Here is a 27,588-nt window from a genome sequence, read left to right as displayed (position 1 = left end):
CAGCCTCAGCCAGGCTCACAGTGGCCCAGAACTAGGAATGTGCTTTGTTCTCTGACCACTCTCTGCTCTCTGGCAAAGGAGCCCTTTCAAGAAGTATGACTACAGGCCAAGCATCCCCATTTCCTGAGTTCCTGTATCTTGGTGGGCAACATACCATGAGCACTTGTGGGGAGACTACTAGGACCAGCACTGGGACAGAGCTGCAGCCTCTGAGGATACTCACTGCCTACTATCCATCTGCAATCTGTTTCCGGGCACTACCTTAAGGGGAACACTGAGGGCAGAGGAAGTGATGTGCTTAGGTTCATCTGGTAACTCTTAGAAGGTAAGACAGGTGGGCTATCCATCCATCCATCCATCCATCCACCCACCCACCCATCCATCCATCCACCCATCCATCCACCCACCCATCCATCCATCCATCCCTCCATCCATCCATCCATCCATCCATCCATCCATCCATCCATCCACCCATCCATCCATCCATCCACCCACCCATCCATCCATCCATCCATCCATCCATCCATCCATCCATCCATCCATCCATCCATCCATCTATCCATCCATCCACTCACCCACCCATCCATCCATCCATCCACTCACCCATCCATCCACCCACCCGTCCACTCACCCACTCATATCCACCCATTTCCATCCATCCAAGTATCCATCCCATCTCCCCACCCACTCACTGCGGGCACCCAGACTATGTCTCTACTGCTAAACAAGAGAGCTGTAGCCTCCACTCTTGAGGTGTTTGCAGTTTGGCCAAGGGGAGAGAGGTCTCACACAATCATGCCCTCCATAAGTAACCATGCAACTGGAAAGGTCTCTGTGGTGAAAACCCAGTGTGTGAGACCACTGTGTGTAAGTCTATAGCGTATAAAAACACGCTATGTAAGAACACAGTAGCCAGCATCACAGCTAGTTTGGGGGGGGCACAAATGGGGAAGCCTTTCTTAAGTGACATCTGAGCTCATTCATTCATTCAGTGAGGTAAGGCCCTTTCACCTCACGGGTCACCGCTACCCTTGCAGGCCCAGAATATACCAGCGAGCAGGTGGAGATGTGAGCTCCGTCTGGCAATGCTTGTGCGTCTCCAGCCATTGTTTGCGGCTGTCACTCCTAACTCTAGGACAGTGGTGTCTTGTCTGCCCCCCTCCCAAGAGTTCCGCATCCACCTTTGGGAAGACATGGTGCAAGAATGGAAGAGACAGGCAGATTGAGGCTCTGAGAGACTGCCAGGAGAACGGATTTCACCTCGCCATTATGTTCAGATAATCCCCGTCACAGAGAAGGAAATACAGATGGCTCCAAAGCGCGAGCGGCGCTGCCCAGCCACGCTCATAATTAGGGAGATGCAAATGAAAGCGAAGCTCGGCAGCACTGTCACCTGTCAGTCTGGCAGAGCCGAGCAAGCGAGCGAGCGAGCGAGCGAGGGCTTCGGTAATGCTGTGTGCAAGCGAGGGAAGGGGCAAGGGCTGGGGCACTCTGTGGAGAACAGGCAGCCAGTCTCTCCACTGAAGACAATTTAGCAAGACCCATCAAACCGAGGGCCCTCTCACCCAGGAGTTCTACCAACTAGGAATTCCTGCCAAGAGCCCACCACCAAGACACGGCGCCTGCCGGGAACAGCTACCGTGTGCTGAGCCCCATCCCAGGTCACGTGGGCTTCCGAGGCGCTACCTGAGTGAACTCATTTAATCAACACCGTGGGCTCAGGCAGGCACGATCAATCTATTTCAGTCACCTTCGTGACAGCCTTCTTTGCAAGATGTGGTAAGAGGCTGTGCCTCTCAGAAAATAGCCACACCAATGGCGGTCTGTCCACTGAATGTCAGCTCTGTGGCTGTAAGGCAGAACGAGGGGTGATCTCTGAGCGCCAGCCACAGGTAACAATGGCACCGAGTGACACATAGCTCAGGGAGATTTGCTGCAAGTTCAGTTTGTTTTAAAAGATGTTTATGGGTGTATGTGTTTGTATGCGTGTACATACACATGGTACACAGTAAACACGTGCACGTGCTATGTTTGTCGTGATTGTGAATTCTATAAAATGTCTTTGGCAAGAGATAAAGGAAGCTGGCAAATGTGTTGCTTCTGTGGTTAGTACAGGACAGAGACCTGGTGACAAGGGCAAGTAGCCTGTCACCAGTCTTTGCATGCAAGTATGTATACATGTATGTATTACGTATACACATATGTATAGATGCATGTACCAGGCACATATGTATGCATACATGCATGTATACATGCATGTATATGTTTGTCATGTATACACATAGGTATACATGCATGCATATATGTATCTATCACTATATATGTATTGTGTATGTATGTATATATATGTGTATGTATGTGTGGATGTATTATTCCCTGTGTGTGCATGCGCTGTGGTGGAGGTTGGAGGAGAACATATGGGGAATGGTTCTCTCCTTCCACCACGTGGTCTAGGGACTGAACTCAGGCCATCGGGCTATGTAGCCAACGCCCTCAACCACTGAGGCCCTTGTTGCCTCGCTAGCTCCCATCCTTGTATATCCTGCAGACAATCTTTTTACTTAAAAAGCCTTTTGTTCTGGAATATGGAAAGTTCGATGATGGAAACTTGGCCCTCACCCAGCCTCAGTTTCCCCTCCAATTACTGCATGACTGAATAGCACATCTGCGAAAGCTGCGAGAACTGGGCTGACGTGTTACTAAGGAAGGGCTCTCAGCTTGATTTAAACATCTTCAAAACACAGCAGATTTATCCTCCTCCCCATCCTGGGACCCAAACCCAGCTGCAAATTCTAGTTCGCCGTCATGTCTCCTTTCTGAAGTTTGTCTTGGGCACGCAAACTGCCATTCTGTTTGCTTGTTTGGACAGGGGTTTGCCAGGGAGACCGGGCTAGCCTTGAACTCATGGAGGCAGATCCTTCTGTCTGCCTCTCAAGTGTTGGGATTCAAGAAGTACACCACCACACCTGGCCTCGCTGCTAATTTGAAAGCAGATCACAGTAGGGGGATGGGGCTGCGGCTCAGTTAGTAGCTCGTTTGCTCAGAACCCTTGAGGTCCTGGCCACGCACGGCGTTACACACCTGTAATCCCAGCGCTTGAGAGGCAGAGGCAGAAGACTCGGGCTCAGCCATTCTCAGCCGCTTCGTGAGTTTGAGGCTGGGCTATGTAAGACCCAGTCTCAAAGGAAAAAAAAAAAAGACAGAAAGAGCATTAAAAATTCAGTTAAAACCAAACTCCTTCAAAGTCTCTCAAACAGCAATAACAAATTTTTCTTGCTAATGCTAAAAGAGGACCCCACCTCCTATCCCATCTTCCAAGGGTGTTAGGGAGGCCATCTGCCTTTCTTCTCGTTCCTTCTGGAACCAGGGCTTATGCAAAAAGCCTCCCCATTCTGGAACACTTCGCTCTCTGCCCCGGCCCCTGGGGACTCTCCATGAATCTCTCTTCCACAGCTCTTATCACTGCCTGCCTCGTTGCATAGTTATTTATGAGTATGAGTCTGAATCCCTAAGGAGAGCGCCAGCTTCGCAGGGAGGGGACCGGCTCTGTGTGTCCTCTGCCTCTCCTCTGAACTCTGCCCTCAGCCAGCTCACATTTACTGAATTGACACCTGGCCCCGGGGGTCAGGAAGAGGCGAAGGGGCACATTAGGGAGTCAAAGCACTTACCACTGTGGCCTGGGGACCCCGATAATAATGAAAACAATGGATATCGATAACTTCACTGAAAATAATAAAGACAGAACTGGCAGCTGCCGTGGTGAGTCACGCAGCATCAGCTCCGCACAGCGATGGTGCAGACAGTTCCACACTCCTCTAACTGTGGTCGGACACACGGGATACACACGCGGTACACGCATCATGGTCATTTTATATCTGTCATGGGGAGATGGGGTGACACCCCCATATTGCCCCAGGGATCAAGAACACTCCTAGAAGCCGGGTGTGGTGGTGCACGCCTGTGATCTCAGTGCTGGGAGGTGGAGGCAGGAGGATTCCTGAGCTAGACAATGAGACCCTGTCTGAAAATAACAGCAAAAACCATCGACTGTTGCTAGGGCCGGAGGGGTTGGGGGGTGCAATGCACAGTCAGAACGAGCGAGCCCTGAGCTACGTCCATGTAGCCATTTCTAAAGACTGTGTTTCAGACCTGGGGCCTGCAGTTGAGGTGCTTACTTTGTATTCCAAAGTAGACCTAGCCTCTAGGTTCTCCCAGCGTACCCTGCTCTGCATGCTGAACTTTCCGGTCCAGGCTTCCTCTCCCCCGGTTCTCAGTACATAATCCAGACATTTTGATCACCACCCTCCATACCTGCTTCTCTCTCTTCTCCTTTGTCTCTATCTCCCTGTCTGTGGCGACTTAACTGCTCTTCCTCCACGCTGAGAGGTGCCCCTAGTAAACCTGGCAATATATTTTCATTTGGTTCATTTCACCAGCAGGGAATACCTATCGGAATGGAGGTGTCTGGGACTTGCACTCAGGACAGCCTGGTGTTACACCACACCAAAATGGACACGCATTACATTTGCCAACAACACTGAGGAAAAGCAACTCAGCCGGAAAGAAGAAGGGCGGAGACTTAAACCTTGGTATAGACGCCTCTAGTCGTGAGCAGATTGCCCCTAAAGACCACACTGGAGCCCAGAGACGCGCTCACAGGACCGGCTTTTCCTAGAGTAGGGTCCCACTGGGGGCGCTCACCTGGCACAGGAGAATCATGGGGTCTCGGAACTCAGCCTGGCAGATGGCGCAGACGGCGCCAGCCTCCGTGCACTGCTGCCCTGTGGCTCGGACCCCGTAATTCTGTTTGAAGGAGAAGGGGAAGGGGAGACAAAACACAGCCGTAAGCCTTTCAGTGAGGCAATGTCTGCAAGGTAAGGAAGGGCTGCTGTGGGCTGCACCATCTGGTTCTTTGGGGCTGGGACTCACTTACCTGGGAGGTGCAAAGGAGCTTCAGTGCTTTCCTGAGTCCGCCCACGCGACCGCAGATGTCGAACGACTGAAAGGAGAGTAGAGGGAAGGCTGAGAACAATCTCCCAGCAGTCTCCACCTTGGGCTTTGACTGATCATTTCAGGAAAATGTCTTCCAGTTTCTATCAGTTTTGCCTGACTTCTGTCCTGACACCCAGAATCAACAGTCTCCATTAGTCTGATCAAACAGCGTGAGTACTGTCTTTCCCCTTGCCAAGCCTAGAGCAGGCATTACTAATCAATCACATCATTTTCCCAGCACTATGGCCAGCCACTCCTAGCTGATCACAGTGAACAAGATAAGGCCCCCAAGGCTGGTTCTGCACGGACTGCTTGGCTGGTCTTGGTGGAAGAAGCAAAGTGGATACATTCATTGTCCCTAGGCCCTTTAAAGCCAGAAACAGAGAAGGAAGAGAGGAGAGAGGCAAGCAAGAGAATGGGAGTTTACTGTTTGGGACCAGTAAGATGGTTCAATAAGGTTCAAGGTTCAAGCCTGACCTCCTGAGTTCAATCCCTAGAACCCAGTGGGGAAGGAGAGACCAGATTCCCACAGGTTGTCCTCTGACTTCTATATGTGCACTGTAGCTTGTGCATGTCTCACCTCCAACGCTAAATACATTTTTTAAAAGTATTAGTGTGTGCTATGATGCTAGGATGTAGGTGAATCTCAAAAGTGTTTTAAGTCAAACAAGCCACACCCAAGATGTCATCGTACATCCCAGCATGAGTGAACACCCAGCACCAGCACATGTGTGAAGACAGAGTTGGTGTCTGCTGGAGGCTGGGGAGCAGGAGGTATGGAGAATGGCCGCTCTCCAGAAAAGCTGGGTGCTAGGCTTGTTGGTGAAATTGGGACAGGCTTTGGAACCATATAGAGGAGGTGGTTGCACCACACTGTGACAGCAAATGCTACTGCCTGTCCACAGCTTAAGGTAAGCAGCAATCAGCCCTGGTCATGCAGGTCTATAATCCTTCCCAGCTTCTCCGGAGACTGAGGCAGGAGGATTGGGAGTTCAAGGATGGCTTGGGAACATAGGATGTCTAACACTGATGTTAGACAGGGATACAGTATGACGGTAGAGTGCCCGCCTGCTATGCGCAGAGCCCTGGGTTCAGTTCCCAGCACCAGAAAGAAGGAAGCAAAGGACAGACAGATGGATGGTTAATGCTATGTTACCGGAGATACATTTTGATTTAAAACATGGAGACATTACTGACTGGTCCTGGATGCTCAATGGCCCCTGGAGCCTGGCTCAGCCAGCCGCTTACCTTGCAGAGACTGTAGAGGATGATCAGGACCCCTCCTAGGAAGTAGCTATTGGAGGAGTCGTCCCCCATGATGTACTTGTACCACAGCTGGATGGGAACAAGCGACCTGAACAGCTGGCTCAGCTCCTCGATGACCAGATAAAACTTTCCCTGCAGCCACACAAAAAGCATCAATTAGTGTTAGCAGCAAAGACCCAGAGGACAGAGCTGGGGCCCAGGCAGGGCCGTAATGACAGTCCAGGTCACAGGCAGGCCATTAATCAGCTTTGGAAAGCACTCAAGCCGGCTCTAATGGGGACCGATGGATGTGGCCAGGAGACGTGGCTCCCGCCTGAAGTCCTTGTCCACCACCCACTGCCCACTGTCCCCAGGATCGAAGTGTCAGGATTGGGTATCAAGGATGGTGAAGCAGAGCACTTGGGATAGGGCGTGGGTGTGGTCAACTGTCCGCCTGAGAGCAGTAAGGAGGGCAGAGGGTAGCTCGCCACCTCCCCCAAACTACCCAAGAGGGCCGACTCTGGCACCACAGGATAGAGGTAAGGGAGACCAGGCAGGGAGCCAAGGCAGAAGCCGCTCCTGCAGTTCTACCTCTTGTAGATGACATCTTGGGAAATATCTTAGCATTGGGGCCTTGCTCCTGGTTGACTCTCAGAATGAGGTTCGTCTCTCACCCCAGGGGTTGCTCTGAGACAAGAATACTGAGCAGGGAGAGGACCTGCTCCAGTGCTGGGGATGCTCGAGGTTCGGGTTCCGCTTCCCTTTGGCCTTGAACAAACCTCAGGAGGGAGGGCCTCTGCTAGGAGAGGGGGAGGAGTAAGGTCCCTCATCATGGGCTCTACTGAATGTAAACAAGGATGTTCCCTGACAGAAATGGAGTTGGGCCCACTTGTAGAAAATGTTCTCGGCAGCCACAGTCACCCACTGACTGGAAACTGCCCAGGTGCACCCCCGTGACGGAACACTTAACACCGATTCAGGCAATATTTATGAAATAGGAGACTACCCCATGATTGTAAGTAACAGAGGACTGATTAGTCTATCAATATGGACGGGTTTCACAGGCATTGTGTTTCTTCGAAGATGGTTATAACAGCCTCCATGCTGGGCTAGGGAGATGGCTTAGTGGGTAAAGAAGTTCGTCAAACAAATGTAAAGACCAGAGCTCAGGTCCCTACCACCCATAGAAACCCAGGCAGGCGGGGCATAGCCCCAGTGTTTGGGGAGCAGGGACAAGGGAATCCCCAGGGAAAGCTGGCTAACTAGAGCAGTGGGTCAGTGAGCTCCAGGTTCAGTTAGAGATCCTGCCTCAGTATATAGAGTAGAGTTGTTGAGAAAGACAGTCATCATCACTTTGGGGAGTCTGCATGCACACATACACACACATGTCCCCCTTACACACTCATACCCCCCCTCACACACACACAAACACACGTGCACGCACGCCCCCTCCCCACACACCTCTCTCTCTCTCACACACACACATACACACCTCACATACCTCTCTCTCTCTCACACACACACCCCTCACACACACACACACCCTTCTCTCTCACACACATACACACCACACACGCCCCTCTCTCTCTCATATACACACATACCACCCTCTCTCACACACACACACCCCTCTCTCTCACATACATCCCCCTTCTCACACATACACACATCCCTCTCTCTCACATGCATACACACCACCCACACCCCTCTCTCTCACACACACCCTCTCTCTCACACATATACACGCATACCCCTCTCACTCCCCCTTCTCTGTCTCTATCTCTGTCTCTCTCTCTCTCTCACACACACACACACACACGCATATACACCTGTCTCTCTCACACATGCGCTTCTCTTTTTCTCTCACACACACATGCACACTCGGGTACACACAATCTCTCTCTCTCACATACATGCACCCCACCTCTCTCTCCACGACAACCCTTGCTCACACACAGTCTTAGACCTGGTAACATTAAGCCAGCGTGAGACGAACTGTGGCTGTCCAGGTTGAGGATGAGACTCTAAGGAGCACCAGGGGATTATGGAAAATGGCTTCTTCACTGTGGTGGTACTTATGTAGGTGTGGCCACATGCCCCACAGAAATTATGCTGCAAGCCTGTGTACTTTATTATACATAAATCACACTTGAATAAATAAGACTGAGTCAGTCTCTCTCTCTCTCTCTCTCTCTCTCTCTCTCTCTCTCTCTCACACACACACACACACACACACACACACACACACACACTAGCCAACAGTCCTTCCTCAGGTGTCCACAGCCTTAAAAATGTCAGTGAGCTCTGTGCCCGTAAGTCCTCTAACAAAGTAACCAGGGCTTCCCACACTCATGCCAAGAAAGACTGTCACCAGGATGACCTTTGTTAACAGCAAAAAGGTCACAAAGGAAATACACAGAGGCGGGGCATGGCTGTTGGAGGTCTATGATGGAGCGCCACACAGCCATGAAGGATTATCCTGTGAAACACCAACTCTGTGGTTAACCACACACCCTATTACCCAAGCAACCGGGGTCAGCACCTCTACTCATAAGTCACCCTAACACCATGAATCTTGGGATGTGACACACCAAGAAGGACAGTGTCACTTCTGTTGTTCTCAATGGAACTGCAAGAAAAAGAGAGATAAATCCAAATAGTCGAGTGTGCAGAATAACCAACCACCCAGCGCTCTTTAAGACAAAGATCAAGGACTCAGTGACGGGAGAAGGCCCAGGAGAAGGATAAGTCAATGCATACGTAAGCGTGAATTCTTTACAGAAACCATCATCTGTGTTTCTCTAGTGTGAGCCGCAGCTTGTGTGCGGAGGTCAGAGGACAACTTGCAGGAGTCCGTTCGCTCCTTCCGCCACACAGGCTCCAGGGTCAGACTCAGATCATCAGTCTTGGCAGGAAGCACCTTCATGAGCTAAGCCATTTCACCTGCCAAAGGCCTGAAGGGAGACTTTCTACTCTTGCTAGTTATCATGACGGCCAGGCGCTTGGCATCCAAAGGCAACTCCCTGAAGCTTATCCGTGTAAGGACCAGAGTGGTCATCCAGCCATCTGCTCCCACTGTGACTGTTGGCTGAGTTCCTCTGTGTGTGTGTGTGTGTGTGTGTGTGTGTGTGTGTGTGTGTGTGTGAGTGACCTGTTTGTGTGTGTGTCCCATGTGTATGTATGTGTGTGTCACCTGAATGTGTGTGTCCCCTGTATGTGTGTGTGTTCCCTATGTATGTATGTGTGTCACCTGAATGTGTGTGTGTGTGTGTGTGTGTGAGTCACCTGAATGTGTGTGTCCCCTGTATGTGTGTATGTGCCCTGTGTGTGTGTCCCCTGTATGTGTGTGTGTGTGTGTCACCTGAATGTGTGTGTGTCCTGTGTGTGTGTGTGTGTGTGTGTGTCCCTGTATGTGTGTGTCCCATGAATGTGTGTATTGTGTGGGTCACCTGAATGTGTGTGTGTGCCCTGTATATGTGTGTGTGCCCTGTGTGTGTGTCCCCTGTATGTGTGTGTGTGGGGTCCCTGTATGTGTGTGTGTGTGTGTGTGTGTGTGTGTGTCCCTGTGTGTGTGTGTGTGTCCCATGAATGTGTGTGTGTGTGTGGGTCCCCTGTATGTGTGTGCCCTGTGTGTGTGTCCCCTGTATGTGTGTGTGTGTGGGGGGGGTCATCTGAATGTGTGTGTGTGCCCTGTATGTGTGTGTGTGGGGGTCCCTTGTATGTGTGTGTGTGTGCCCTGTATGTGTGTGTGTGCCCTGTGTGTGTGTGGGGAGAGGGTCCCCTGTATGTGTGTGTGTGTCCCCTGTATGTGTGTCTGTGTGTGTGCATGCACACACGTGTGTGTTCCTGTTTGTTGAAGGCCCCTCCTTTCCCTTTGGTGCTCCATTCATATGGTCTCTCATCCCAGAAGTGTCACCTGGAGGCAAATCTAATTCCTTTGGGGACTTGTGGAGTCAGTGATGGCTGCCATGATGCTATAGACACAGATGGCAAGGACGCTCCACCCTCTCCACCCAACAGCAGGTCCCAAGCTCTGTGGAATCCACTGCTTTCCTGGTTTCCCAAGCTTAGTTGTTCCACAATTCCATATCATCTGATGTGCAGGATATATGATAAGCAACCCCTGAAGGGCTTGCGACCCTCAGGTTGAGAACTGCTGGCCTTACACCAAAACTTTGACAAAAAAAATGACTGGAGGTGAGGACTATTTTGCCATCAGAGGGCTCCTCGAGTGGACAGTGGCTGTGTTTCTAGGTCTACTGTGAGGAAGAATACCATGGCAACTAGAGTGTTTAGTCAAGCAGCTTCTTCATGGTGGATGGGAAATAGAAAGAAGGGACCAGAGTAAGATGTATCCTCCAGGGACAGGACCCAGTGACACTTCCCCCAGCAAGGCTACACCTCTATCGTTCACCACCTTCCAATAATGGCACCCAGTTATGCACCCATGAAGAAACTGATCCATCCATCCATCCATCCATCCATCCATCCACCCATCTACCCATCCATCCACCACCCATCCACCCACCCACCTACACATTCACCTACCTACCCATCCACCCATCCATCCACCACCCATCCATCCATCCATCCATCCATCCATCCATCCATCCATCCACCCACCCATCCATCCATCCATCCATCCACCCATCCATCCACCCATCCATCCATCCATGTTTCTTTTCTTTATATCCATCTTCCCTCCTCCCCCATCTGTCTCTCATTCCCCTCAGCCTCAGCTCCCATCTGTCCTGAGGGACCCCGAGGTCCTCAGGAGATCTTTGCGCTCAGGGCATCCACCCTGCGTCTGCCTTGCATACAGTAGGGCAGAAGGTTCCACACTCATCACCCGGGTGCCTTCTTACACTTTGGAGGCCTCAGTGAGTTGGAATGTGGGAAAGAACACCACCTCATCAGCAAGCCCTTGTGTCAGGGAAATAAAATCAAGGGAGTGAGAGCCTAGCGGAACCATCTTAAAAGTAGCAATTAGCTGTGGGGTGGGGTGGCCACTGGGAAGTGTGCATATCCAGGGAGAACACACATCCTCCCTAATTAAGCGGTTTCCTAATTCCAGGTTTCTTGCATGTTACTTCTGACGACCACCAAACAGAAGGCGGAGTTTCTTTGGCAAGTCCAACAAAGGGAGGGCGATGGAGATGGAGTGAGGGCGCCTCTCCTCCCTGTCACCAGGAGAGACACGTGGAGACTGTTGTAAGGCTCGTGGGGTGAGGGTGGGGAGGTGATGGGAAGGTTCTGGGCTTGGAGTGTGATGGGGGAAGGGAGTGCAGGCTGGGGCGGTCCCAGGCGAGCTGCAGTCTCCCTTCCTTACTGTCAGGATGGGTTGGGCCACAGAAAAATAGGGAAACAAGGAAACAAAAGCTTGAAGAACCTGGGGCTGGTGAGAAGGGCAGGGCACGGAGGAAGGAGATGAACAGAGGGCACTTCCAGTTGATCTGAAGAGTGGGGAGGACGGAGGAGAGGGACATATTGTCCAAGACATCAGTATAGACACAGAGAAGAAGGGTTGGTTATTCACGCATCCCTGAGACTAATAAATATTCACATTGATCATTTACCTATGAGGCAGAAGAGCTCAGAGCTCAAGGCAGGAGACTTGCCCTGCTCGCTCTGGTCTGCCACTCCCTAAATGGACAGTAACATCTCTGAGCCTCATTTCCTTTGTCTACATACAAAGACACGCATATGCACACGCACACACACAGTCCACACCCGCTTACTGCACTCACACACATTCACTAACACCTACACCCCCATATTCCCACAGACACAACAAACACCCACATACATACACATATTCATATGCTGACACACAAACACGCACACACACACAACCACAAAAACTCACACACTCACAACTCCATACAGTGGCATTCGGGTAAACCAGGTCCCTGGGGGTGAACAGTCCCTGATTTGTGTGTTTGCCGATTTCTGGGGTGTAAAGACTCCCATAAGGTCCACTGCAAACTTCTTGGAAGTTCACCTTTCCACTCAGGAGCCTGGGTGACCTGGATCCTCCACACCACAGATACCATGAAGGTCCCAAGGACTGAGAGGGCTAAACCACAGGTTCGCTGCATGCAGGACATGGCAAGAGCCGCTGCTCAGCCTCATGCTGGGCCTGGCCTGGGAGTGGTACACGTTAGTGCCACACTGGAAAGAGACAAGGGACAGTTAAGGTTCAAGAGAAATAAAGGGTGGGGACACGGGTGGGGCAGGGTGGCTTCATTCATGAAACTCTGAGTTCCATCCCCAACATTAGAGTGGTAGGGAGAAAAGAAGGGGGTGGGAGGAGACCAGGGAAGGAACGGAAGAAAGCAAGTTCATAAGGATTGAGGCCCAAGCCCAGACCGGAAGAAATGGGGCAGTTTTTCCTTCCCTGTTTTTGCCCTTATGTGAGTCTGGCTGGGGGAGGGAGCAAGAGAAGAGGCTGGGATCCTGGGCCAGCCACTTCTGCTTCTTCAGCTGAGGTGGCAGAATCAAGAGACAAGGCCCGGATGGGCTGCCTAGGCTTCAGAGGACATCATATGGCAGAGAGATGAGCTGTCCCCAGCATACCCCAAATGAACTTGGTAGTCACAGAACAGAGAGTTAATGACTTTGGTTTCAAGCCAAGAACAAAAAGAAGAAGAGGAGAAGGGGCAAGAGAAGGAGCAGGAGGAAGGGAGGAGAAGAAGAGGGAGGAGGAGAAGGAAGGAGGAGGGAGGAGGAGGAGAAGGAGGAGGAGGGGAGGGAGGAGGAGGAGGAGGAGGAGGGGGGGGGGAGGAGGGAGGAGGAGGAGGAGGAGGAGGAGGAGGAGGAGGAGGAGGAGGGTTGCAGCATTCTGGCAAGGGCATTCTGCAGTCTTTAGACCATACTACATCTCCCAAAACTCATGCACCAAAGCCCTAATCCCCATCCCTCAGTATCCACAGGGGAGGATTCTAGAATCCTCCAAACAAAACGGTCAAATCTGTGATGCTCAGTCTCTCATACAAGACAGTAGAATGTTTGCATGGACGCCACACCCTGCAGGCTGCAGTAGCTTCTGATATGGATACAATGTAAACACTATGTAAATAGACTCTGTTGCTTAGGAAACAATGACAAACCGTCTGCCCACTTCAGTACAGTTGCAACCCCCCTGAGTAATGCTGAGCCACCACAGGTTTAAATGACTGGTGTGGAACCTGGGGACACAGCCAGCTGCACTGGGACACAAGGCCCCTGGGAAGTGATATGGACATGAGGTGGCATCTTGTGACAGAATTGGTGCCACTATAAGAGACACCATAGCTGGGTGGTGGTAGTGTAGGGCTTTGATCTCAGCACTTGGGAGGCAGAGGCAAGTAGATCTCTGAGTTCGGGGCCAGCCTGGTCTACAGAACGAGTTCCAGGACAGCCAGGGTTACACTAAGGAATCCGTCTCAAACTAACCAACCAAGCAACCAAGCAAACAAAAAGAGACACCACCAGTTGGAAAGGCGGTTCAGCAGTTAAGGGCCTTGTTCTTATAGAGGGGACTGGGGTTTGGTTCCCAGCACCCACATCAGAAGGCTGACAACATCTTAAGTTTTCTGGGCACACATATACACTCACAGAGACACATAAGTAAAAAAAAAAAAAAAAAAAAAGAATAGGTTTACCCCTGTAATCCCAACCTCATCCTCATGTGGTTTGGGAGGCTGAGGCAGGGGGCTACTGTGAGTTCGAGGTCATCCTGTCCTATACAGAGAGAAGACAGGTGCTCAAAAGCCAGGGCGAGGGGTCTCACCGGAACGAACCGAATCATAGGAGGATTCTATAGACTTCAGCACTGTGAGAAGCCATTCAGGTTCAGGTTGGTTGTCATAGCAACCTAAACAGATGCGTAGAGCTGGCCAGTAGTGGACCTCTGATTCAAGCTTAGGTCTCTGTATGTTCCTGTTGGTGAGGTTCAAATCCTAACCCTGCCCTTTCCCGACTGGGCACCTTTGGTGAAATACATCTCTGTGACCAAGCCCCTTCCATGGCCTTAGTGTCCCTGGCTGTCATGACCAAGGTTCAATTCACTTAGAGATCCTAATGCAAACAGCTCCAGTCTATGCAGTAAATTCCTCGCAAAGTAGCCAGACAAGCTTTCAGAATACAAGGTCAAGCTCCAAACTGTCAGACTCGCTCAGACCAGCGTCTTCTGTCATACTCAGAGAGGCAGGCATCTGAAGCACTAACTGTGCCTTCTGTTTGCTGCCCAGTGAACCCAGCCAGCATCCTTGTAAGCCAGGCACAGGTGAACCGCAGAGCCATAGTCTCACAGGACTCTGATGCCAAGGAGGCTACCAACAGGGAATCTGCCCATAAGTAGCTTTAAAGAAGACAAGTCTGAGAGCTTGTCTGAAGGTTCTGGCACAGCGCTTCTCAACCTGCGGGTCTTGAACCCTTAGGGGATCAAACCAACCTTTCACAGGGGTTGCGTATCTGTTCTCCTGCATATCAAATATTTACATTATGGGTCGTAATAGCAAAATTAGTTATGAAACAGCAACAAAAACAATTATATGGTTGGGGCTCACAACACGAGGGACCTATTAAAGGGTCAAAACATTAGGAAGGTTGAGAACCACTGTTTCAGCAGGAGAGGCAGCTACTTGTATGCTCTTGACAGAGGACCAGCCCTCCTTAGTTCCCACAGTTCCCTCAGGGTGTCTTCTTCCCCTGGGCGAGCACACAGCTTTGCAAGGGGCACACAAGGAGCGGTGAGAGAGACAGAGAGAGGGAGCATCCGCCTAGCCAGCCAGTGTATACATAGAGGTGATCAGTGGGTTGAGAGATCATCCTTGTATCCAGAAACGACTTTGAAAGAAACCTCTGAAGTTGGGTGAAGAAGATAGTTTGGCGGCCATTGCTGGGCTGGTCACAAAATTATCATGAAAAGTACCCAGGGAGGAAAGAGGTGACTGGGGTGGAGGCAGGGCTCAGCTGGATTCTCCCCGGCATCTGTAAAGGGTGTCCACTTCTGCTCCTGTGCCCTGGGTTAGAGTTCTAAGGCGCTCTCCCTGAGGTTCTCCTGGCAAATGTCAACGGTGGAAGCCCCTGTTGACACTGGTAACGGGCCAATGGGAGCCCCCTCAGGACTGAAATAAGCTAGAGCCTGGGAGGTTTTGGGTTCATCCAGAGACACGGGAGGACTCCGAGAGGATCTGCTGTGGCCCTGTGGGCAGTCTGCCAATCCTAAAATGCCCTGTGGTGAATGCACTAAGCCTTCTTGATCGAGAGACAGTGAGGTTAAAAAAAAAAAAAAAAAAAAAAAAGGCCTTCCCAAGTTGGCAATGATACTGTGAGATCAATGCAGAATGTGTGTGGTTGTGAGCCCAAGAGCCCGGTGAACATCTTTCATGGTTCTGGTACTCGGAGTGAGGCATTCTCTCTCCTCCCTAACCCTCCTCTCACCACCCACCTCAGTGTGCTGCTTTGTATTCCAGAGGGATTAACCAAGCTCTGACCTTCTGAGCCTCTACCCACTGTTAACCCAAGTACTGGAGTCCCCTGGGATCACGAGGGTCAGAGAGGTAACAAGGTGGCTTGGAGGAGGATATCTCAGAACCCCAGAGGCAAGATGGCTGCAGTTCGAATACTGGTGAATCCAGGAGCTCAAACGTGGAGTCAAGATTCCCTCCCTCGCTTCCCTGCTTGTCAGCTGTGGTTGTCTCTGCTCCTCTTTGGTGACTTTTAGGATGTATGTGCTGGGCACCCCTCTGTACACGGCACCGCTGTGGCTGTGGTGAGAACGTTGGTTTCTTTTAAAACCACGGAAATATGATGTGAAGGTGTGGGGATGTGGGCATTGCTTCGCCGCAGGTGACTGTGGTCCACCTCCTGCTCTGGCAGGGCTGTGGCTTTGCCAGCTGCCGAGGGTTTCTTGTGAGTGTGTGTCGTTTGGAATTCTGGGAACTTTTCAGAGGCTACATGAATGCTAGGGCTCCGAGAGTGTGGCTGTTAATGGGCCTCCGTTTGTTAAATAGTTGTGTGCAAAGACAGGAGAAGACGAAATGAGATGTCCCGACAGCGAAGATCAAACTTGCCCCCAAGGAACTTGATGCTCCCAATTAGCAGGAAGCGGTCGAACGGTCGCCCCCTTTCCTACCCCAACTTTATTCAGGGATTTCTCTCGCTCCTTTTCCGCTCTATCCTTTCTCTCCTTCCTAGTGTTAGGGGTTGACAGGATGGAAGAGGAGGGGTGGGGAAGGGTAAAGGATCCACGACGTAACCAAAGTCCAGGACTCTCACCCTGTAGTCAGTGACTGAGGCACAGAGTGGCAAAGGAACCTGCTCCAAGTCACACAGCTAGAAATAGGTTGGACCTAGCAGATCTGTTAAGACCACGGAAGCCAGTAGCGACATTTTTGATAGCTTGAATTCCCGCAGAGAGGGCAGGGTTTGTATTTCTTCCTGAGCCTGGGCACCAAAGTACACAGCAAATGTTGGAAGGGCCCTGTTGGAGTTAAGCCTCCTCCTGGGAACAGAGGGCTGAGTCTGAAATTGGTCACCTGATTCTCTAAATGGCCACAGTGGGAAGGGCCCTATGACAGTTCTTTCAAAACCACACAGAGAGCCAGGGGTTCCCCTGGTAAGTCAAGGGTCCAGCAAAGGCAGGTAGATAGCTCTGAGCCCACAACCTGGCACCCCAAAGCCTCCTTTAGTGTGGGGGGAATAAATGGAAAATACTGTAGCCCTGAAGGCAGAGGGGTTCTTTGGCTCCAGGTCCTGTTTGCATTTTTTCCCCCAAGCTGACACAGAGGGCTGAAAATAAAGGCTTGTTTTTCTAGGAAAGTGACTTGCCAGGCTGCTGGGATATTGGGGCCTCAGCTGCCAGTACCCTCAGAACAAAACATCGCCAGCAATCATCTGAAGGGCAGAGCCAGGAACAGTGGGCCACATCGGGACTTCTCCAAGAGAGGAGGCTCCTAGCTAGCTGACCTCTGAGCTCTGGGAGAAGAAGCTGGAAAGGCTGCTGAGAGGAAAACAGAAAAAAAAAAAAAGAGGCAGAGAGGACCATGGAACAAAAGACTAGGCCAAAGACAAGAGAAATGAGCCAGTCAGAGGCCTGTTAGAAAAGGCCACTGAACGGGTTGGCCTGGAGCCTATGATCCTCCTGCTGCAGTCTCCCAAGTGCTTGGATTACAGGTGCCCCACCAGGGCCGTTTTATTATCTCCTACTGTTTAGCACATCCCAAGCAGGAACTGGGCAGCCAGGGCCCCTCTGAGAGGGAGGTGGTTATGACCAATTCCAAGCAAAAGTGAAGACAACTCAAACACTAGGCTAAGCCATTTAGAGCAAGCACCATTTGAGCAGAGAGGGAAGGGACCGAAAAGGAGATGGGCTGCCTGTTGGGTGAGGAGAGGCTGTGCGTGGAAAGCTTAGCACCCTCGTGCTGTCCCCCATGGCTGATCAGAGGCTGTTCGTATTAGCACCGCTAGCAGGTGAGGAAGCAGGCTCAGACAGGGCAGGCAGAGGGGCAAGGACTTAAATTCTGTGGCGTGCTTCAAGACGTCCGGGAGGAAGACAGAAAACAAAAGCCTAAGAAATATAGTGAGATGCGAGCAAAGAGAAAGATGAGAGAAGGGGAGAGCAGGAGGAAGGTGCAAGAGGAAGAAGGGAACGCTGGCAGGAGAAAGGGGAAGGGGAGAGCAACTCGGAACCTAGGAAGCTGGGGTGGGCCCAGCGGCTCCGCGTTGCTTGGCAACGGGCGCTGCGATGACGTCAGCGGCCGCCTAGCCTCTCCCAGGTGGATGAGATCATCGTGGCCTCCCCAGCTCCCCACAACAGGCTCCTGGCCAGCGTCTGGAGTGCCCCTGGCCCGCGGGACGGCGCAGTGCGATGACGTCACTCTCGCGCCAAGAGACCTTGGTTCCCAGAGTGCGGAGCTCTCGGCATGACAAGACTAGGCTGTGTTTCATACTCAAGAGACAGTGCTGGGCCTTTAGCAAGCTTTGCACTTAAGGCCATCCGTGTCCCAGTTCCAGGCCGTGGTTAACCCTACTGCAGAAAAACCTGATCATTGTAGTCACAACTGAGAGCCCTTCCCACTGACCTAAGCCTCCAGGATGCGGTTTTGTGTATGCCTGTATGTATGCGTATGTGTCTCTGTCTGCATCATGTGTATGCACCACAATGTGTGCTTGTTGCCCACGGAGACGGTATCAGGTGCCCTGGAATTGAGTTACAGATGGCTGTAAGCCACCTTGTGGGTGCTGGGAGCCAAATCTAGGTCCTCTGCAAGAGCAGCCTGGGCTTTAATTGCTGGGCCATCTCTCCAGTGACCAGGATTTACTTTCATCCGAAGTAGTGCAGACTGATCTGATGGCTTGTGGTTAACTAGGATCACCTGACCAAAGGGGGAGGCCCTGCCTCCTCAACTGGAACGCTTTTTTCAGTCCTTATACCACACGTCAGTGTTTCTCAGACCGTGTATGACAAATATTTTGGAGGTGAATGGGAAGAATTGTTGGCTGGGGCAGTATTGACATTCAAACTCTGGCCTGACTGAGGGTAAAACTGGGGATATTTCCATGTTCGCTCTATCCATGAGATCAACAACAGCTTGGCTAGAATGGAGACAGTCAAATGTACAAAAGTCAGACATGGGAATGGCTTCCTGTGGACAATGAAAAGGGGGATAGATGGCCACAGAAAATGTCATGGGGTGGGGGTAGGGTTCCATTATGTCTTTTTAAAAAATCTGCACACATTCCTGTATCTTTTCTTTCTTTTCCTTCCTTCCTTTCTTTCTTTTCCTTCCTTCCTTTCTTTGTCTTCCTTCCTTCCTTTCTTTCCTTCCTTTCTTTCCTCTCTCTTTCTTTCTCTCTTTCTTTCTTTCTTTCTTTCCTTTCTTCGAGACAGTTTTACTATGCAGCTCCAGCTGACCTGGACCGTACTATCTAGACACTGGCCTTGAACTCAGAAAGCTCTGCCTGCCCTTGCTCCCTGAGTGCCAGGATCAAAGATGTGCACCATCACACATGGTTTTGGGTCCAGCTCTCTCCTAACTCCTTGAAGCCTTTGTGAACAGTCGAGAAAGTGGAGGCTCACACAGGTGGGCTCTGACTCTTTTACCCAGGGAAGGAGGGTTGGTAGAAGAAACAGAAGCGGGGCCATGCCCTGGATGCAAGCTGCTTTGATTTACTAGAGGGATGGGTGGACTCTCTTGGAGGCCACATCTGGGAAGTTGCAGCCTGTACTCACAGTATGGACGGCTCAGTAGGATAGTTGACTCTGGGAACAAACGCTCGGCCTCCCTGCCTTGTCCGACATTACCAGTCTTTCCTGGCCTCTGGATACTTTGGTAGGCATCACTGTTAGCAATGAGACTTTCTACTGGAACCTGCAAAGTCACCCCAGGACTGTGGCTGTTTGCGCCTCTGGAAGGCCCTTCTGGCTTCACACTGCCCAGCTCCGCCCTAATCATTTCTCATTAGGTGGTACACACCTGTAATCCCGCCATCTGGGAAGCTGAGGCAGGAGGCCTGCCATGGGTTCATCCTGAACTACAGAGTGAGACTCGGGCAGCTTTGTTGGTGGCTGTTTGGGGAGGCCTGCTTCCTTACCTGCCTCCTGCTGCACTGGTAGGTTGAGTGTGGAAGCCCTGGGCTCCTCCAGCACAGCATCCAGCTGGCTAGTGAGTGGGTAGAAGCCAGTCTCAGGCGATCATGCTTGGGGATGAGGCACGTGACCCGCAATTAGCCTGATTTCCTTACCAGCAGAACAGAGGCCTGTCTGAATCTCTGAGTGTGGACAAGAGAGCAGGTGTGGCTCCCCCTGCAGCCCGAGGTAGCCTTTGGGAGAAAGGACCTCCTGTGGTATCTATCATCCTGGCTTGGCCTCACGATCAGGCCAAAGGCCTCTGCTTCCTTGCCCAGGGGCTTCAGAGTTTGAGTTCTATTCCTGTGTAAGAACAGTTACCAGCTAAGGCCCAGCTCAGCAAAAAGGGGTCTTGAAGAGTCAGGGCCACAGAAGGCTTCAAAGACACACCAGAACCCACCCAGCCCACAGAAGGGCAGGCCCCAGATAGTTGGCCTGGATGTGGGTGGTTATTCCCACCCCTGCTTTTGTCTCTTGAGCACAGGAGCTGCTGTGGACCCCCTTATGAGACAGACCCAGGCTCTGGAGTTATGGGATGCACTTGGATTATGCCCAGCTCCGTAAGCCTTGTCCACACTTTGGGACTGGGCACTGGGTAGGTCCTGCTTGCCAGTGATAAGCAAGGAGCAGCACTGAGGACAGCCATGGCAGCCCAGCCTAGGTCTCCATTTCTCCACGGGGGCCACCCTATGCTGGGTGACAGAATTGGGGCACAGGCAGGCCTGCCCCCTAGACAGCCACCATCTGAGCTGGAGAAGGATGTCATCCTTCAACCTGGGAACCTATTTCCAAAGGAGATGGGGAGGTGGGGGTGGGGGCTGGGGATAGAAGGAGCCGGGATTTCAACAGCAGCTGTGTTCCTGATTTTCCCCCAGGATCCCGGCTGCTCCTCCTCCGTGCTGAGTGTTTGCCATTAAAAACAAACAGTATCATTTGGTTCAATATAAAATGAATTAAAGGAAATTAAACTGCGGGGGCCATGTGGTCTGCCTTGTCTGATGTTGTCTGAGGCTGTTTTTCATTTTTCCCAGTGGGGAACAACAGCTTGGGGGGTGTGGAGCAGGGCAGGGCTGAGTAAATAAATAAATAATGTAAACCCCTCTCCCCCACCACACACGAGTGTGAGCCGAGGGGTGAGAACTCCCATGTGTCCACTGGGTCCTGTCCTTGTTGTCTCCCTTAGTGACCAACTGTAGCCTTTGAGAGTCTCCTAGGGGTCAGAGTAAGGAGGTGAGGGGACAAAACAAAAATGATCGTCCCCTGAGACAGAAGGTGGGGCAGAGGGCTGAGGCATGAGTCTGAGAGGCTGATGAGGGTGTGGGGCCTGGGTTGACAGGGAGCAGTTGTGACTGTCTCCCACTGTGTCGAGCAGCAGTGGCTGCTGTTGTCCTATGGTAGGTTGGCAGGTGTGGGCCCGGGATGTATGCATGCGCACTAATGTGCACTTGCGTGTATGTTTGCACGTGTGCCGTGTGTGTAACAGCATGTTTGAGAAACTGAGTTCTGAAACTAAAGAAATTGAATTCAAGTGTGTGCGTCACCGCCCATTAACCCCCATCAAGTCAGTCAGCTTCCCTGAGCATCAGTTTTCTTGTCTGTCTGCCAAGCGAAGCATCTAAGACTATCTACCTCACAAGGCGTTATGGGCATGGGTGGTGGTGTGGATGAAAATGGCGTCCACAGGCTCATAGATGTGAATGCTTGGTCCCCAATTAGTGGCACTCCTTGGGAAGGATTAGGAGGTGTGGCCTTGCTGGAGGAGGTGTGTCACTTTGAGGTTTCAAAGACCCACCAAGCCCAGTGTGTGTGTTCCTCTGTCTGCCTGTAGATCAGGATGTAAAGCCCTCAGCCACTGCTCCAGTACCATGCCTGTCTGCTCTCTGCCATGATGATCATGGACTAAATGCTCTTTTTGATAAGAGTTGCCGTGGCCATGGTGTCTCTTCACAGCAACAGAGCAGTAACTAAAACATCTTGGAATGAGCTTACATAGATAGGGTTCCATGCATGGGAGCAGACACATCCGCTTTCCCCATGTTTATACTGCAGTAACATGATATTTATTATTTGATTAATACTATGGGTCCCCAAGGACATTCTCCTCACCATCTGAAAAGCCTGGAGTCTCACATCGTTGTCCTGCCATGGAATGCTGTGTGACCCTAGAGAAATGAATACATCTTGCTGGGCTGGCTCTTCTGCAGTGCAGTGTAAAGGTCCTGGGGCAGAGACCAGTGTCTCTTCATGTCCCCTGTCCCCTTCTTTCAACAGAAGACTCTACACATGGCCTTAGCCTCAATAGCACCTGGCTCCATGGCACTGACAGGGTAGCCCAGTGGTCCGTTTGTACAGCTGGGCAGAGCCAATGAGATCCTAGTAGGACAGCAGCTCTTTGGGTCAGGGAGATACATGGGGAAACCAGTGCAAAAGCCCTAAGGCAGGACCATCAGCAGAGGAGATGGCTCAGTGACTCAGGGCGCTTGCGGCCAAGACTGAGGACCTGCGTTCTATCCCTGGAACCCGCACGGTGGAAAGAGAGGAGTTGATGCCCACATGCTGTCCTCTGACTTCCACATACATGCCACGGCAAGCACATGCCTGCACACACGGAATACACACATACGACAACGAGTGTGGACAGCCCTGACATCGTCTCTGTGGGAATGTGGGCCCCATGATAGGAAATCTTACAGCCCCATGATGCAGTGCCTCCCAGACACAAATCCAATGACAAAAATGAGACACTTCTTATCAAATTCAGTGCTGATAGTGAGACTGGGCACTTCCTTTGTTTTGTTTTGTTTTCCCTATGGTTGGCTTTTTGGGACAGGTCTCATTCTATAGCCTCGGCTTGTCTTAAACTCATGGCAATCCTCCTGCCTCAGCTCCCCAGCTGTGTAAATATGTACATGCCACCTCCTGATACTTTTCTCTGAAAAATTTTCTGTTGTTCGTGGGGCCAGGGAGATGGTTTGGTTGGCAAATCTCCTTCACAGAGGACATGTATTCAGATCCCCAGTGTCCACGTATAAAACCAGACTTAGCGGCAAAGTGCACATCGTCCCATGGAGGACGAGACTCGCAGAGCTCTGAGGCTCCATGGCCTGCCTGCCTAGCTTAGGTGCTGAGTTCCAGGCCAGTGAGAGACCATCAGACAAATGGTGGGCGGAACCTGAGGAGTGGCAGAGGTTGTCCTCTGATTCCACATGCATGCACAGCACAGAGAAAAATCTTATACGAGTTGCATGTATGTTTTGCTCCGGCCCAGGCTGGCCTTGAACTGGAGCCCCTGCTGGAGTGAGGAACATCCATGTGAGCATCTGGGTGCTGTCCTGCCTCAGCAAAGCATCATGTAGCTGCTATCTTGCATCCACTTTGCTAATGAGGGCACTGTCCACTCTGCCACCTAGCACTCTCCTGGGTGTCACTGTGAGCTGCAGACTGGTTGACACCTAGGCCAGGACGTGGGAGGGACTGTTCTGTATCCCGTGGGTATGTCCCCTCTCGCCCATGCAAAGCCTTCCTTGTTCAGGAGGGACTACTGCTCTTGGCTAGGGTGTGACTCCTGCCAGGGCCTCCAGGCCACCTTGAGGACTTCAGATCTGCTCAGCCTCCACCACAGAGCCCAGTCCTGAGCTCTCAGCACAGGTTTGCTGCTGGCTCTGTTTCTCTGGAAAGAGAATCTGCCTGGTATGAATCCCTGACAGATTCCCACCAAAGTCAGGGAGGCTAAACTGCCGACTGCTGCTCTGGAGAAAACCAACAAGAAGGGAGCTGCCGGGCCGACAGGTTGGGAGAGAGGGCACTGCTGGAGTCATGCTGGGTCCACATCTCACCCCAGGGCCTTTCCAAAAGACAGTGGCTTAGCCTTCCTTAGGAAGACTTCCTGGTCCACCCTGAAGATGAAGCACTTCCCAGTCATCTAAAGCAGGAAGACAGACATGGGAAGTGCAGCTGGAATCCAACCTTGTAGGTATGCACACTGCTACAGTCAACGGGGAGACAGGGAAACCACTGGATTCTCCATAAAGCAGAAGGTACTCCAGCAGTTCCGTCCTGCATGGCCACGTTAGAGAAACCTTGTGTCCTTGCAGGGGTGTTGGGCACTGTATCTGTCACGCTGGCAAAGACGACAATCTAACCATCACACTATATTGGGTCATTTAACACTGGGAATATTACACAGCACTGAAAAAAACTAAACCCTGTAGGTCAACGGTGTGTGTTCAGACCAGCCAGAGCGCTTGCTATGGTCCTGACTGCAGGGCACACCCCTGCGTTTTTTGACTTTGGAATTTAAGCGTGAGGATGTGTATTCACACTGGTTGCCTGCAGAGTTAGGTCATGCACGTGTGTGTGTGTGTGTGTGTGTGTGTGTGTGTGTGTGTGTGTGTGTACGCATGCAGAGGCCAGAGGTCCATGTTGGGCATCTTCTCCAGGTGCTCTCCACCTTATGTGTGGAGACAGAGTCTCTCATGGAACACTCACCAGTTGCTTAGACTGGATGGCCAGTGAGCTCTAGGGATTTGTCTGTGCTCCGTGCTCTTCCCCAGGGCCGTGCCCAGCTTCTACATGGGTGTTGGGGATCAGAATTCAGACTCTCCTACTTGTCCTGATCGAGCCACCTCCCCAGGCCCTGATGGCTGGTTTTGAAGTTGCTGAGTCAGCGGTTCTTTTCTGGGCAGCACGGGAAAGTGAATAGCAGAAGCTTCGATTATGAACCCATTTTGCAGATGGGCAGTGAATGCAGAAGAGGCCAAGCTGCCGCAGGTAAGTGGCAGGAGGACAGGCCGGCAGGGAATGCACAGATTCTGGGTCCCAGCTTTCGGTCACCAGATTGATTGTGTTTGGTTGGAGCCACGTCCAGGGTTAGTGGGATGGGAGGTAAGAAAAGCAAGGTGACCTGCCACTGCTTCTGTGTGTGCACAGTAGCTGTGACAACTTTAACTCCCAGGGGAGGAGCCTGGGGTTTAGAACAGGGAGGGCGGGCCAGTGTACATTTCCTGTGGATAGAAGATACTAAGGGTCGCACAGGGTCAGGGCCCTCCCTGTGACCTCCCGCTGTATCTGAACTCTAAACATCCACCTTGTACCCGTGTATTAAACACTCGCTCCCCAGCCGAGGTGCTGTTGTTTTAGACCAGGATTGGAATGTGGGATGCAGCTTGAGGGCTTAAAGTGCACCCACTGCTTCCTTACATCCTATCTGATGTCCGCAGTCCCCTCAGGGTCCCTCTGCCACAGCGAAGGGCAGCCCCTGCCTCCGTACCTTCCCTGCCATGGACTCCATGCTTGGGTCGCTCTGCCAGGTACCCCGTCACAGGAATAAGAAAGGTAACAGACATTCCTTCTTCATCACTCTTCAAAGACGCCATCCCAGGGGTGACAGGGTGGCTCAGCGGGCAAAGCACTTGCTGTCAGGTCTGAAGCACTGAGCTCATCCCCAGGACCACACGAGACAGAGAAAACACACCTGCAAGTTGTCCTTTAACCACCACGTGAGCTGTGTCGTATGCACGTACACACGTTAAGTATAACTTAAGAAATAAAAATTAAAAATGCAAATACACACTCACACTGATGGAGTATGTGTTAGGACTTCAATACGTGACAAGTTCTAAGGTACACACTGCTGGCTGTTACTTTAGGGTCTAGCCTGGGGACACAAGGAGACACTTAGCTTAGTGGCATTGCTAAGTAGCCCCATTTAACAGTAGGCGGGACAGCTGCTGGCAGTGGCTTTCTCCTCCCTGATCCTCAGGCAGACAGCAGGCAACCTAAGGTCCCTCAGAGCAGCCCGTCGGGCAGAGCCAACCTCACCGTGCTCTAGCTCACCCTAGTGCATGTGGCAGCAGGACAGACACCCGACTCTGTCTTCAGCAAATAAAGGAATAAAGGTGAGCGGCCTCCGAGAGAAGAGAGCTGAGCACTGGGTGAGCAGCGAAGGTTCTCCATTCTAAATGAGGGAGCCAGGACTGAAGTCCAGCGCTCTACCAAGTTACACCCCTAGCCTATTATGTGGGTTTATGACAAACAGTAGCCCAGGGCCAGGTGTGGTGGTTGACACCCAGAATCCTAGCATTCAAGAGACTGAGGCAGGAGGATTAAGGATTCAAAGACAGCCCAGGATACATAATGAAACTCAGAGAAACAAAAGCAAATGCTGGCTCAGAACACCCAGACCAGGGTGCCATTTGGAGCTGAACTGAACACCAGTGGTCGCCATCTTTAACCCAAGGATCCTGACTCACCAAGGGGTCCGTTTGTGAGGGTCCCTGACAGACCCTGTCATGCTAGGAGACACGAGGGAATCTGGGAATTGGTCACAGCAGAGGGATGATTGAGAAGAGGAAGAAAATGAAGAAGCTCCCAGAGTCCCCAGGCAAGGTGGCTCACTCAGCCTCACGTCAGGCCATCAAATGGGGCCAAATACCAGAGGCCTCCAATATCATAATTGCAATATTCAACCAGCCCACTCTCTCAGCGGCTGGCATGGAGGCCTGTGTAGGAGCATCTGTGCTGAGGGCCATTAGGGGTCCCTGACAGATGTGCCTCCCCCCACACCCACCCCACCCCAGATGCAGAGGAACACCCGTGGCTTTCTTCCTCCCAGACAAGGATTGATGAGGACTCTCCAGAGCGCTCAGACAGGCAAGGAGAGGCTGCGGACCTTTTCCCAGCCTGCAATTTATCTTGGGAGGACCATTCACATCACTTGTTACAGGCTGGATTACGCTCTGACCCGGCACATTAATCTCTCCGAATAAAATAATAATCATCAAGGAAGGAGCTGGACAGTTGCCAGAAAGGCATTAATAACTGTCACCCACACCTCGGAGGTGTGGGGAAGGGGTGTCAGCGCCCACCCCCACCCCCTGGTCCGACAGAGCGCCATGTGAAGGAGAGGAAAGACAGACACTCCAGCCTGGACTGCTGAGTATGGCAGGGAGTGTGCGTCCACGAACCTGACTCTTAAGTAGCTCAGAGGAGCTCACTGAAGTCTAAGAAGCAAGGTGGGCCGTGTTTGCGTTCCTACACACAGAAGGCCCTGTCGGCACTACTCCCACCAGGTGGTAGGCACCCTGAAGTCCTTCGGAGGGCAGATGGCTAAGTGAACGGAGGTCTGTACACATTCTGGGATGGGGACCAGTCATGGAGAGAACTGAGAGCTGAGCCACGCTCCAGTGTGGTGCTGTTGTGTTTTCTTGCACACGCATGAATATGAGTGCAGGGTACTCTGTCAGAGAGGGCAGAGAAGGACCTTCTGAGTTATCCTTTATCGCTTTCCCCTTTACTGCCTGGGACAGAGTTTCTCTCTGGATGGAAAACTCCCTGGGGATCTGCCTCTCTGTGCCCTGCAGCCAGACCTGGGTATCCTGTGGTCCCGGGGTTTGAAGTCAGGACCTCCTGCCTGTGGAGCAAGTGATCTAACAGCGCTGGGACATCTCCCAATCTCTGTGGTTTTATCGTTTTGTTTTCTTTTGAGTAAGTTCTTACTTTGTTCCCAGGCTGCCTGAGCGTCCCATCCTCCTGTCCCTGTCTCCTGAGCACCACAGTGACATGTATGTGCGGCTGTGCCAGCCCACGCACACGCTGATGAACTGGAAGCCATGAATGTTGGTTAAAAGCTATGGTGTGATTCTGAGTGTGACTGTACAGAGTGGCAAATCCACTCTATTCATGGAAGGCAGATTAATGGCTGCTTGGGGCTGGCGGGAGGAGCCTGGGGTGACTGC

General features: G+C 51.8%; 1 protein-coding gene across 1 annotated transcript in view; it reads right to left on the bottom strand.

Moving 5' to 3' along the window:
- Rnft2 (ring finger protein, transmembrane 2) overlaps positions 1 to 27,588 on the bottom strand; it is a 52,846-nt gene that overhangs the window by 5,337 nt on the left and 19,921 nt on the right. The window contains exons 7-9 of the mRNA XM_032886553.1: positions 6,241 to 6,390; positions 4,934 to 4,999; positions 4,702 to 4,803 (exon numbers count right to left, since the gene is read on the bottom strand). Of these exons, the coding sequence (XP_032742444.1) occupies positions 4,702 to 4,803; positions 4,934 to 4,999; positions 6,241 to 6,390 (318 nt within the window). The remainder of the gene's footprint in view (positions 1 to 4,701; positions 4,804 to 4,933; positions 5,000 to 6,240; positions 6,391 to 27,588) is intronic.

This window comes from Rattus rattus, chromosome 16 (assembly GCF_011064425.1).
Source record: "Rattus rattus isolate New Zealand chromosome 16, Rrattus_CSIRO_v1, whole genome shotgun sequence".
Taxonomy (NCBI): domain Eukaryota; kingdom Metazoa; phylum Chordata; class Mammalia; order Rodentia; family Muridae; genus Rattus; species Rattus rattus.
The sequence above is the reverse complement of the archived record's forward strand: the minus strand, read 5'-3'. Positions and strand labels throughout refer to the sequence as shown.